We start from the raw sequence: 14757 nt of genomic DNA on the forward strand, positions 1-14757 counted from the left end.
TGCCTCCTAAACCTGGTTAAACAAGACTGTAATGAGGGGTAATGTTTTAGAATTATTGTCACCTTGCTTAGACCTATGAAATCAAAACATCAGTAAAGTGATCCTATCTTCTTCACCAATAAAAAGGAAGCCCACTCCTACAGGGAGCTTAGGTGTGCAAACATACCCCTTTTTCAAATTCTACTAACTGGATGTATTCCTCCATGGCTCTAGTTTCGGAGTGCAAAAGAACATGAAGTCTTCCTTTGGGGAGCTTGGCCCCAGACAACACATTGATGTCACAATCTTTGGGTTGTTGTGGTGGAAGAGAGTCTGCCTCTTTTTTGGAGAAGACATCAACATAGGCATGATAGAGCCGCGACAACTCTTCCAGGATGGGTTGCGTAATCAGAACAGGTACAAAAAGGTACACTGGAAGATCACTGGGAGCCAGTAAACCAAATGGACAGTTCTAATGTCTAAAGACTGGCTTGTGTTCCCTCAGCCAGGAAGGTCCAAGGACAATCAAAGCCATGGGACAGCGTACAAGGAAGAATGCCAAACCCTCAGATTAAATAGCAACTATTGAAAGATGGAGAGTTGGCAGCTAGAGACTTACTTGACCATTGAGGATTGGACTCCCATTAAGCCCTCAAGGTTCATCTTATAGCTATCTCCTGTGCAAACAAATAGAACACCCCAATCTGCATAGGCTCTAACCAATCCTGCCAAAACTTGAGCAGGAGTCTACAGAGTGTGATTCATAGTGCTGCATATTCACTCCAGTAATGGATAGTTATAATATTCAGAAACCCCTGCACTTTTGTACAAGCCCACTAGAGCCACACATAACAGCCACTTTTGTTTCCATAGAACTTTATGCATTCATTGGTACCTGAGATGCCACCGGGTCTTACATTCAGACCTGGGTGCGAGCTTGGGAAGGTGCTGCAGTTTGGAGACTGGTGAGCACAGCAACCACTAGAGTGCCTGGGAAGCCTGCAAAGGATCATTATAGTTTGCCAAACGCTGGAGCCCCCCCCCCCCCCCGCCACCCGCCGCATCTGCAGTGAACCTGCCGCTGGGACGGTACAGCACACACGCAAAAAGGAGCCTTGATAAAGATCGTACATCGGTCGAAACGCGTCAGATTCCCCAGAGAGGTGTTACCCGCTGCTTTTGGTGCCTACCCGCGGACTTGTGGACCAGAGTGTATGCTGCCCGGGCTGCCGCCCTGACTTCACTAACACGCGTTTGAACTGCTCTTTAACCAGACAGTTCCACCACATCTGGTAAAAACCAATACAGCTGTTACCTCAAAGGGGGGGACTTTTATGTGTTTGTGTGCTTATCTGTTTGACAGATTTGTTTTTGTATTAGGAATTTTCTCTTTTGTGTTTTGAACCAATTAAAACTGTAATACACTATTGCTGCACTTTCTCTTGCATATGGATCTATGATGTACTGAGATGTATTGAATTGAATTGCGTTGATTCCAAAGGATCTATTATATTATAAGGTACGCGCTGGTGGAGGGTTTAAACACCTTTTTTGTCACTTACATTCAGAGCAGTAGCGGCTTATTTAAACAGCAGGAGATCACAGGTACTTATACTCAGGGTCAGATTAACAATGGGGTAGATGAAGCTGCAGCTCCTGGGCTCCAGATAAAAATAGGCCCATCAACATGACAGCATGATGATCACCAAACACCAGCTGGCCACACAGTTGACCATAAATCATAAGCATTAACATATTTGTTTTTTATATTTTAGACATGTACAGTATGCAATTTTTGTACTTATATCTATAGTGCATGGGTTTATAGTGTATGGGTTCAACATGCCTACATGGTATTGGTTTCCCCTCCTCCAATTCTCAAAATGGACCATTAAACATTCGCAACTCCAGGCCCTTGAGGCCCTTATTCCGGCTCTGAGTATACTGGTGTTATAGATGAGACTGGTACAGGATCGGGATTACAGCAGAGCAGCAGAGGCACAGTGAGGTGGAATGTGGCACTGTGCCGGTGGTAGCACTTTTCTTGCAGGATGCTAGCATCTCACGCGCTCGGGTCCCATTGCCGAGAATGGGGCACGTGATCATCTCATGCACGCGCACCCCATTCTTAACTGGTGGCGGATAGTGTTCACTCTAGAAATTTTTTAAGGCAGGGTGCTGACCACAGGAAGGGCACATTTTTCAATCGCGAGGGCACATTTTTCACTTGTGAGGGCACATTTTAATTTAAAAGGTCAAAATGGTGACACCTGAGCTACAAACAATCAGCAAGTTTATGCTACAGTATATAGTCCACCTTGTGACACCTGAAAGCGTCACACCATCAGCACATTTAGGCTATATAACCATCTTGTGACACCGGAGCATCACACCGTCAGCACATTTATGCTATATAACCATCTTGTGACACCGGACCGTCACACCATCAGCACAGTTATGCTATATAACCATCTTGTGACACCGGAGCGTCACACCATCAGCACATTTATGCTATATAATCCATCTTGTGACACCTGAGCGTCACACCATCAGCACATTTATGCTATATAATCCATCTTGTGACACCTGAGCGTCACATCATCAGCACATTTATACTATACAGGTTGAGTATCCCTTTATCCGAGTATCCGTTATCCGAATTATTCCGAAAACCATACATTCCAGAAAGTGAAAAAAATATATTTTTTTTGCTAAAAGCTCACTGGGGACATTTGTAACAGCACTACTGGTGACATGATATGTAACTGGCATTATATATGTGCAAGAAAATGATTGCTTGGCATTCAAATTCAATATCTGAGATAGTACACAAATTTTGTTTCATATTTTGAAACCTTGTTTTTTGAACAAATAAAATATATTTGTGTGTATTTTATGTGGTAATAAAATATATTTGTGTGTATTTTATGTTTTTATACAGCATACATGCAAGATACTTCAAAATACATAATTGAAATATTAAAATATTCCGAAATACGGAATAATCCGTTATCCAAAATTCTCCTGGTCCCGAGCATTTCGGATACGGGATACTCAACCTGTATAACCATCTTGTGACACCGGAGCGTCACACCATCAGCACATTTATGCTATATAACCATCTTGTGACACTGGAGCGTCACACCATCAGCACATTTATGCTATATAATCCACCTTGTGACACCGGAGCATCACACCATCAGCACATTTATGCTATATAATCCATCTTGTGACACCTGAGCGTCATATCATCAGCACATTTATGCTATATAACCCATCTTGTGACACCGGAGCGTCACACCATCAGCACATTTATGCTATATAACCATCTTGTGACACCTAAGCGTCACACCATCAGCACATTTATGCTATATAATCCATCTTGTGACACCGGAGCGTCACACCATCAGCACATTTATGCTATATAATCCATCTTGTGACACCTGAGCGTCACACCATCAGCACATTTATGCTATATAACCCATCTTGTGACACCGGAGCGTCACACCATCAGCACATTTATGCTATATAACCCATCTCGTGACACCGGAGCGTCACACCATCAGCACATTTATGCTATATAACCATCTTGTGACACCTAAGCGTCACACCATCAGCACATTTATGCTATATAATCCATCTTGTGACACCGGAGCGTCACACCATCAGCACATTTATGCTATATAATCCATCTTGTGACACCTGAGCGTCACACCATCAGCACATTTATGCTATATAACCCATCTTGTGACACCGGAGCGTCACACCATCAGCACATTTATGCTATATAACCATCTTGTGACACCTGAGCGTCACACCATCAGCACATTTATGCTATATAACCCATCTTGTGACACCTGAGCATCACACCATCGGCACATTTATGCTATATAACCCATCTTGTGACACCTGAGAGCGTCACACCATCAGCACATTTAAGCTATATAACCCATCTTGTGACACCTGAGCGTCACACCATCAGCACATTTATGCTATATAACCCATCTTGTGACACCTGAGCGTCACACCATCAGCACATTTATGCTATATAACCCATCTTGTGACACCTGAGCGTCACGCCATCAGCACATTTATGCTATATTATCCATCTTGTGACACCTGAGCGTCACACCATCAGCACATTTATGCTATATAACCCATCTTGTGACACCTGAGCGTCACGCCATCAGCACATTTATGCTATATAAGCCATCTTGTGACACCTGAGCGTCACACCATCAGCACATTTAAGCTATATAACCCATCTTGTGACACCTGAGCGTCACACCATCAGCACATTTAAGCTATATAAACCATTTTGTGACAACTGAGCTTCAAACATCAGCACATCATTTATGCCATAAATGTGCTGATTCTTTAAAGGTTAGGTGTGACAAGATGATTTTAAACCATCTGATCACACCTGAGCTTCAAACTATCAGCACATTTATGCTATAAAAACCATCTTGTGACAGCAGAGCTTCAAATATCACCACATTTATGCTATATAATATAAACCATCTTAATATCACACCTGAGTTTCAAACCATCAGCCAGGGATGGCCATCGGTGCAGACGCTATCGATGGTTTATTTCGATGACAATTCTGCTCCCAGCCATCGATGGTAGTAAACTATCTGATGGATAACCATCGATAGGTTTAGCTACCAATGGTCATTCCTTATATATGACTGAATAGGCCTTGGGCCGATCAAAACCCGGGGGCGAGACTTCCGAGTGGCGGAGCTATGCTCCGTGTCCCGGCACCTTGTTAAAAAAAAAAGGACCATCGGTTCTCATTTGCCATCGATGTAGGAAAACCATCTGGTTCTCCCACATCGATGGCAAAAGTATTCAGCATCAGCAATAAACATCAATGATTTCAAATCATCGATGGCCATCAGCGCATTTATGCTATAAAACCCATCTTATCACACATTAGCTTCAAACATCAGCACATTTTAGGCTATATAAACCATCTCTTGCGACACCTGAACTTCAAACCATCACTCTGCAAAGTCATTTATGTAATGTATGGATCAGTGGACACCAAGTAGATTGACAGTTGTTAGATTGACATGCAGGAAGGTCGACATGGGTCAAGGTGAATATGACATTACGGTCGACACAATCATTATCACAACATATTAAAGTAGATCGACAGTAAAAGGTCAACATGGGTTTTTCACATTTTTTAATACGAATGTCAGCAGTGTCGAACTGGACATGGAGGAGTGGAGGGTGGGGGGTAGTAGTGGATGGTAGGGCATGAAATACCACTTGTCAGCACATGTGTCGGCTTAAAAAAACTGTGAAAAACACGTCGACCCAGTGCATGTCGACCGAGTGCCTGCATATCATTTATAAAAATGACATTTTTTAAATCATAGCAAATAATTTAATTAAACACTCAATAAATCTCTCCAAAACAATGAAACAGGCATTGTGATAGCGCAGGACCCCCCCACCCCACCAATAACAGGCATTGTGATATTGGTGGGGTGGGGTGGTACTGCGCTATCACAATGCCTGTTATTGGTGGGGTGGGGGGGCCTGTGCTATCACAATGCGCAGGACCCCCCCCCACCAATAACAGGCATTGTGATAGCGCTGGACCCGACCCCCCCCCTAGCCCCCCCCCCCCCCCCAAAAAAAACAGTAATATGCCCCCAAAAATTACCTACAGGGTGAATAATTCCTTGAAGTGCCCCAGGTCCATAGAGGATAGCCATGGGCACACACTGCCTAGCAAGGGTAAAGCCAAGGAGGTGGGGTGGACCGGCAGGGGGGAGGCGGCATGTTGCTTGTAACAGCCCTGACACGCCACTCACCTCTTGCTACGTGAGCGGCATGTCAGCTCGGCAGGAGGGAGGAGGCATGCTGATTGTAAGAGCTGACTGCCGCTCACGTAGCAAGAGGTGAGCGGCATGTCAGCGCGACAGAGGGGAGACAGTACACACAGCTCAAGCTGCGTGTATCAGTATGCTGGGCGCAGGGCGGGTGGAGCAGCCGGGGAGAGACATTAAGATGAAGCACATATTATTATGCAGGGCGCATGGCGGGACAATAAGTGCAGGGTGGAATTGAGCATGTTTTAAAGGGGCAGGGCGCAGCGCCCTGCAAAAGAAGCCTAACGGGAACACTAGCGGACCTGGCACATGGTGGTAGTCGCGCCAGGTCCCCGCCCAAAGAGAGCAGCTTCATCTATACAAGCATTTATTTTCAACATTGACAAATACAACTCACCCCAATTAACCTGCTCCATTTACATCTGACTATAGAGCTGTTTTGAGTGAAAGACATAACTTAATTTCAAAGTCCAAAATGTATTTAGGGATGATGTATATAGGGAGTGTGATGTTTTTGTTTTGGGTGCTAATGGGTGAAATGATCTCACGGGGTGGGATGCACTAACATGAAAATGCGGTAAAAACCGCTGATAGCAGTTTTTTTACCGCATTTTCGTATTCTCAAACCTCCCTCTGCCGGGGCAGACCTGTGTTGGCGATACCCTGTAGAAGCCTATGGGCTGTGTGAAGGATCCAACACTGATCCCTCCCAGCATGCCCTGCAGCTGTGCCGTCACTCTGCAAATCTATTCTGCATACTAACTGTAGGAAATTGACATTATTCATTATACTAACAGTCATTTCATCCCGGGAATACAAATATCTGCAATAAAACGGACAGCTTCATTAATACTAAAACTACTAACCCTCAATATAATACTGAAGGACTGCCTATTACAAAAATCTTTACAGTTTACAATGAGTAAGTACAGTATATGATAATACTTTTATGTTTCATATTTTACTCTAAATGTTTTTTTATATTTTCTCAATTCCTATTGTGGAATCCTTTGTAAAATATATTGGTTCCAAAAAAAACCTTTTTATTTCATTGTACCTGTTTTAATATTTGAATATACTAATTATTAAATCGGGATGTACCACTTCTCAAGCGCTGCTGCATAGTTTTTTTAGGGATTGAGCATTCCATTGCATTTCAGCTGCTGAGATTTGGGTCACACTACAAATAAAAACTAAATAAGGACTGGACCTCAAGGCGCTAAACTATTTTCTTCATATCTTAGCGCAAGAGCTGTCCCTTAAGTTACTAATCGCACATGTTAGTGCATATGCGATTAGTAAGAATACCGTAGCCGGCGGAGACGGGCAGCGGATGTTAGTACATCCCGCCCACACTGTGCAACCGTTATACTATACAGTTCATTCCGGTTGATATGAAAAAGTTGGAAGCTTCCTGGTCTATTGTTGGCTCCCATTACATCCTGGCTATAGCATTGACAATGTAGAAAACTGTTAATTTTTCATTTGTTTTGTTTTAAGAAATCACTTGTGAATGGCATAACGAAATCTATAGCAGTGGAAAGAGAATCCAATATGACTGCCCTTCTGGGCAAAGGAATTCTGGTTTGGATCTCACCCAGTGTTTCTACTATGGCTTGGGTCCTCCACCTGTTTGTGAAGGTAAATTCAAATTAATTTATTTTGAATTCTGAGAAAGTTCCAAATGGAATTTGCACTATACTATTACACTGATTAAATATAAATACATTTCTTTTTCTATATTAAAATTTTTGGTACTTATGTAGTAACTGGGCTGCCGATTTTGAAATCGGGTCCATCGCATCGCATCGCACCCGACCAAATCGCATGCGATGCGATGCGATGCGATGGACCCGATTTTTCCATAGGATTCAATGTTAAAATGGACTGAGTCCATTTTAACATGGAATTCAATGGGAAAAAGGGGTCCTTTTCATACCCCTACTATCCAAGTGGGCATGGAGTTGGATATAAACCTGTGGCGAGCGTAGCGAGCCACCGAGCCCGAAGCGTGGCGAGCGTAGCGAGCCCCGCGAGGGGACACAGAATACCGTCCCCTCGCGGGGCTCGCTTCGCTCGCCACGCTTCGGGCTCGGTGGCTCGCTACGCTCGCCACAGGTTTATATCCAACTCCATGCCCACTTGGATAGTAGGGGTATGAAAAGGACCCCTTTTTCCCATTGAATTTCATGTTAAAATGGACTCAGTCCATTTTAACATTGAATCCTATGGAAAAATCGGGTCATCGCATCGCATCGCATCTGATTGTATGCCTTAACTTAAGGCATACAATCAAAAAATCGGCAGCCCAGATACTACATAAGTACCAAATTTTTTTTGGTAAACGTATTCTCTGGTATTGCACCCTTGTAGTGGTCATCCTCTAAACTGCACTCGCAATGGAGGTGTTTTGATGGAGGTTGACAGGGACCGATTAAAGATTACAGGTTCCAGGTGCCGTAGGCTAATACACATATAACTCCCCTAGTAATGCTGCTAAACACACATGTATGGGTGCTCAGGGACTCGCCATTCATACTGTCCATCTGTATGTGCATATAACAAAAGTTAGACAACTGGTATGTAGGATCTAATTCTTGTGTTGTGTGATGGAGGCTTTGGCTGTAGGCTGTCCAGCTGGTGTTGTAGCACAATATATTATACATACAGTTTTATCGGTGTTTGCCCAAAACTTTTATGCCTACACTCTCAGCAGAAAAAAAAAATCCTAGCCTGCTGCACCATTAATTAAAAATAGGCCCAATGATTGCAAACCTGTATCTAGCTCTATAAATAGCTTAAGCTGGCCATATACTGTACATTTGTGATTGTGACAGATTTCACCTGATTCGAAGCATCAGGCTGAGAAATCAGGGGAAATAAGGGAAATCGCATGTGTCTTTGATCCAATCTGATGTGCGGTCCCATGTGCAATGGCTCAGAGTTCCTAGATCACAAGATGCTGCACTTAAGATCTGTTTGATCGGACAGCCTCCGGCAGCACTTCCTGATACAGCATGTAATATAGGCAAAAGGACGGGGAATCTGCTGGGCGGGAATTCTTATGCGTTTTTTCCCTCCAAAGAAAGCTAGAGACAGTTTAAGGGAAATTGGTACTTGATTAGTTTCACGGCGGCAGCATGGCCGCGTGCTACTTCCGGGTTCGGCGCTCGGCCAAAATTTCTAAAATAAACTAAATAAACTCCATGCCAACGTGGATAGTTCATATCCCCACTATCCACATTGGCATGGAGTTGATTTTAGATAGTGTAGCGAGCCACCGAGCCCGTAGCGTGGGCGACCACAGCGAGCCCCACAAGGGCACTCAGTCGCAGGGCCATGCTTCCACCGTGAAACTAAACAAGTACTGGGAAATCTTATGGGACTTCTCTCTCCAAGAAGTCACATTAAGTGTATGGCCAGCTTTTGATCGGTTGCTGTGAAATAGATGGCGTGGGTCAATGGCATCACTTACCCTTGTGACACTGCGCGGAAGAGTCATCTGTACATGCTCCAAAGTGATGTCTTGTGATGCCACTGGTAGTGATCCCTCTAATAAAATTGCATTAGTGTATGAAGGCTGGTTACACTATAGCAGGGAAATAAGGAGAGGCAGGTGTGCTAGTTTTTGCTAGGCAGTGATACTCATTGAAACTGATATTTCATTAACATATATAATGATTATATAACATTATATCACAAATTACTAAAGGTAACTAATATTCTTGACTGATAGTAAAATTAATTCTTATAATTTTTTTTTAAATAAATACAAAATCACAGAGAAACATTTTAGGCAACCCTCCCCCAAAAAACAAAAAGTTAAATAAACGACTTTAGATTGCAATTTTCCTTACACAGTATAAAGTTCCTGAAGCACGTCTGTCTGTCTGAACGCCATGTTATGTTCTATAACTTAATAATCATTGTAAGATAGTTTGTTGTGGACACAAGCTGCGTCTATTAGCATAGCATACCTCTGATGTGGTTATGCACACCTTGATACCTTTAAGAAAGAATGTACAATTGTATATACTATTATATTGTGGCCTAATGTGTTATATGGATATTTACAGCCCGGAGAGTTACAGCGATGGTCGCTGATGCAAAAGGAGACACAATGAAAAAGTCAGACCGGGCTGGGCACAGGAGCAGCTCCTAGCAATATTGCTCTGTACGCACGGGGGACATGGTCGCTCGACAACCAAATAGCCAGTGTTACTGACTAAAATCGCCCTGTGCGTACAGGGCTTAACATAGATCAGAATTCTAATCAACATATACTAGGGTGGAGTGAAAAAGTTGAAATTGAGATATTCAAAATCGGCTAGTGTGGAAAAGTTGTGACTTGACCACCTAAACAAGAAATGTGAAAAAGCGTTTTGCTCTAAGTCAATATCTTCTGTTCTGGCAAGACACCTAAAGTTTCGATTTCTAGATGAAGTAACGAAACATATGAAGAAGCTCCGATCTAGTTAAAATTATGTCAGGACATCTTAGAATGGTCAATGGATATGCAACCCAGCTGCAATGTTTCCTGTCACTTCATTTGCATAGTGCATGCTGATTGGTTGGTTATGATAAACTCTTTTTGCTTGGCTCCCATACAGGATAGGGTGATGGTGAATTTGCGTAAACCTTTCGGGAGAACTGCACTACATAATAGTAAAAAAGACACAAAAATGTGTCCAGCGGTTTTCAAGATTATGGCATTTAGACAGACAGACATACTTCAGGGCCTTTGATTTATACTATGTAAGGAAATCAGGGTATGTTTGGACTCTAATTAATAAATACTAGGATATTTCCATGGGTGTAAACTGTTAAGGTGCCCATACACAGGTCTGATTTGGGCTGATTTTACCCGATTACAATGGAGGTGTTTGACATCAGTTATTCCTGTGTGCATCAGATTGGATCCTATTTACCTTATATGCAGCACATAAGAACAATTGGAATTGGACCATCAGCTGCACATCGCAGGTGATTTTTAGCACCCACGATATATCGCATCCGATTTTCCTTGAACTTCGCTAGCAGCTCCCCGGGAATTCTTTTATATGCAATAAATTGCATGTGATTTATCGCATGTATAAAATAGCACATCAAGTGCTAAATCCTATGGAGGCCCTCCCCGGGGAGTTCAAAGGACAGATCCTTTATGGTCAAACCTGTGTATGGCCACTATTTCACCATAAAGGATCCACAGGGGGTGTCTGTTGGATGCCCCCAGGTGCCGTGTGGGGAAAGGAGGAAATTGAAACTAGAGTCCTTAATGCGTTTGCGAGCGTACTAGAATAAACATACCTCCCAACTTGACGCTTCTTAGAAACGGGAACAGCCACGCGGTGGAGCCGTGCGTGCACCTCAAAAGGGGGCGTGGCCTCAGTTTTCCATCCCTCGGCGGCACTGAATAGACGCCGAGGGATGGAATTGGGAATAAGTTGGGAATAAGGGCCAATATGTGTTATACAATGATAATTTCACTGAAAAAGACTTACTAAGCACAGTATCTTCTCTTTTAGTTGAAAAAACAACACAGCCAAAGTCTACTGCAGCACCAGGAGATTCAGTTGACAGACCAGGTATTTTAAATCTGTGGTAACAATTTTCCAATAAGCCTTCTACAGTATGTCACACATTTACAGTATACAGTCAAATCAGAGGCCGACCGTATTAGGTTGGCGGATCGATAATGTCTAGATTGACAATGACTTGGTCGACCACGAATGATCTACCACCACTGGTTAGATGCCTAAAAATGGTCAGCATACCTCGGCAATGACAGAAGGTCGACACAAGTGAAAGGTTGACATGATCATGGTCAACACTGACGAGGTCGACATGAGTTTTTCAGGATTTTGTTTAAACCGATTTCTTCATACTTTACCATCCCAGTGGACACAGACAGATAATAAAATAGTGTGCGTAGTGCAGTGAGACACCATGCCTGAAGCATGGAAAGTGCAGTGAGCCATACAAGGGGACGAGGTACTCTTCTAAGGTGTCCATGTCGACATAGACGTAAATTTTTTTGAAAAACTTGTGTCAACCTTTTCACTGTCGACCACATTCCAGTCCACCTTTTGCTTGTCGATTTCTGTTACTGTCGACTGCTAGATGCTAGGAAAAAAAACAGAAAAGACCAATAGATCGTGCGCAAGTTGAAAGCGGCTTAGGGTACACAGACAGTGAAGAACCACTCCACACACAAATACAATACCAATGGGTGTCTGATGTTCCCAGAGCGCTTATGATAGGGATTTTTTATCCTCTCAGGTTAGGTGAATTTGACCCAAAAAATAGAGGAGAAAAATATACAATAGTGTAATATTCTCTCTCTCTCGTATGCCCAATTGGATGGTAATACACTCCAAAGGATGAGAAACAAATTATGGTGCAGTACGTTTTAATAAGAAAATCTTAAGTGTCTCCTCTCTCGAGAGAGGAGACACTTAAGATTTTCTTATTAAAACGTACTGCACCATAATTTGTTTCTCATCCTTTGGAGTGTATTACCATCCAATTGGGCATACGAGAGAGAATCCAGTGGTAGAGTTGAAAACTCCCTCCCAATCAAGCGCTACTGTCTACCTTAAAAACGTAGACATATCTCTTTGGTACGAGTTTATCTTCTGCTATTCATATGTGACATCTCTTATTGTAAACAATATTACACTATTGTATATTTTTCTCCTCTATTTTTTGGGTCAAATTCACCTAACCTGAGAGGATAAAAAATCCCTATCATAAGCGCTCTGGGAACATCAGACACCCATTGGTATTGTGACTGCTAGATGCTGTTGACTGTTTTCGGCATCTAACTAGTCGCGGCCGACCATTACTGGTCGACCTAGTCAATGTCGATCTAGACATCGCCGATCTTTTATACCATAACTAGGTTAACAGCAATCAATAATGAATGACATACTGTATATGTTGTGAGGTGACTAATACAGATACACACACAAGTTATATTGAATTATTTCCTTAGAATTTTTCTAGCTATATTTCAGTTTAAACTTTTTTAAAATTAAAAAAAAAAAAATGTTTACACTAAATGTACATTCAATTATTCATAGCAAAATGTCCTCCTCCCTGCTATGAATCTTTGTTATTATTTCTATACAGTATACCACAATGAACAGTGATCTACCACAATCTACCAATACAGTACAGAAGCCTCCCATTGATTTGAATGGGGTTTCTTTTTTATTCTCTTGCCAACCTCCTGCAGCTCCCCTGGATTTACATGTGATAAATTGCATGCAATTTATCTATGTAAAAAATGGGACATCAAATTCCAAATTGTAAGTGAACCCTCCTGGAGAACTGCTGGGGGAGCTCAAGGCAAATTGGATCCAACTTGTCCTTAGGACACGTCGGACTAGTGTATGGGGGCCATAAGAGTTGGAAAGAGACTGACTGAAGAGCTGACAAGGACCTAATCCTGCACCTTGAATGAAAGTTTAGCGTTATGTATGCTCTGTGCTGCTGAGAGCTTCCTTTGCACTGCACAGTCCTGATTTCCCTTAAGGGATGCAGCAATTCATTAATGCAACTGGCTGCCTGTCTATTCCTTAATAATCTGCTGGGATGGAACTCCTTAATAGTACAAAACCTTTCTGCTCTCCTATTAATGCATAGTGGCCTACCCTCCTGCATTCTGCAGGAGACTCCCTGAAATAGCAGCAATCTCCCTTTCTCCCTCATTAGTATAACAATCTCCCTCATTTCAGCTAGACCACATTACACTGTAACATTTTTGAGGAAAAAAGGTATGAGAGACAGATACATTTACATTGAATCATCAGCACCATTTCCCAGCACTTTAGCAAGTATAGTAGCTCTTACTAACTGCTTTGGGGCTCAACAACTCATTTTAAAACATTCCTCTCATATGTAGCAGTACACACCAATGCTTCTAGGTTCCATGTTCACACTCACTTTTCACAATCTCTCTATATATGGAACAAGACACGCCCTTTTGGTCGAGCATGACACGCCCCCCCCTTAATGGGGTGCTGTGCAAAATTCTACTACCAACTATAGTCTCCCTGAAACTAATTTTAACAAGTAGGCAAGTATTTATTAATGTATATCTTAAACTATTTTGCCCAGCTAAATAATGCCTCTATCTCCACTGTGATTCCTCTCTATGGGCCTTATTCAGATCTGAGCTCAGTACAAATTTGTTTGGAAAATGGTCAAAACCATGTGCACTGCAGAGAAGGCAGATGTAACCTGTGCAAAGAGAGTTAAATTTGGGTGGGGTGTGCTGAGACTATTAATTGCAGTGTAAAAATAATGCAGCCAGTGTTTTCCCTGCACAGAAACAAAATAACTCACAGAAATCTAACTCTCTCTGCACATGTTACATCTGCCCCACCTGCAGTGCACATGGTTTTGCCCATTTTCCGAACAAATTTGTACTGAGCTCAGATCTGAATAAGGCCCTATGGGTGGCTTATGAGGTTTGTTGGCAGAATTACAACATTACCAATCTGGACCACAGCCATAGCATTAGCCCTGAGCTGGAACCTGGGGACTGCCAGGGGCTGGCTGGCAACATTCAGCCTGGGGGGCAACACAAGCAAGTGGCCCACAACCACTGCCATTGTTTCGCCCCTCTCCCCTCCAGTATGCAGCAAGGACTAAACAATTATTGTCCCACACACATACATCAGCAATGGGGACAGTGCGCACCGAAGGCGCGTTGCAAAAATTTACACTGTAATGCCCATTACACATAATGCCACACACCGTAATGCCCATTACACATAATGCCAACACTGCAATGCCAACTAAACATAATGCCACACACCGTAATGCCCATTACACATAATGCCCCACACCGTAATGTGCGCATGTGCAGTTGGTCCAAAAGCGGCCATATTTGCTTGACTGATACGCGCAAAAGCTATCGATT

The 14757-nt window shown here is 42.7% G+C and overlaps 1 protein-coding gene across 1 annotated transcript in view; it reads left to right on the forward strand.

The window, feature by feature from the left end:
• Nucleotides 1–14757, forward strand: part of LOC146026279 (coagulation factor XIII B chain-like) — a 269367-nt gene that overhangs the window by 158854 nt on the left and 95756 nt on the right. The window contains exons 6-7 of the mRNA XM_083156812.1: nt 7329–7469; nt 11354–11413. Coding sequence (XP_083012938.1) covers nt 7329–7469; nt 11354–11413 — 201 coding nt within the window. The remainder of the gene's footprint in view (nt 1–7328; nt 7470–11353; nt 11414–14757) is intronic.

The sequence above is a fragment of the Crinia signifera genome, chromosome 8 (assembly GCF_055691185.1).
Source record: "Crinia signifera chromosome 8, ASM5569118v1, whole genome shotgun sequence".
NCBI lineage: Eukaryota > Metazoa > Chordata > Amphibia > Anura > Myobatrachidae > Crinia > Crinia signifera.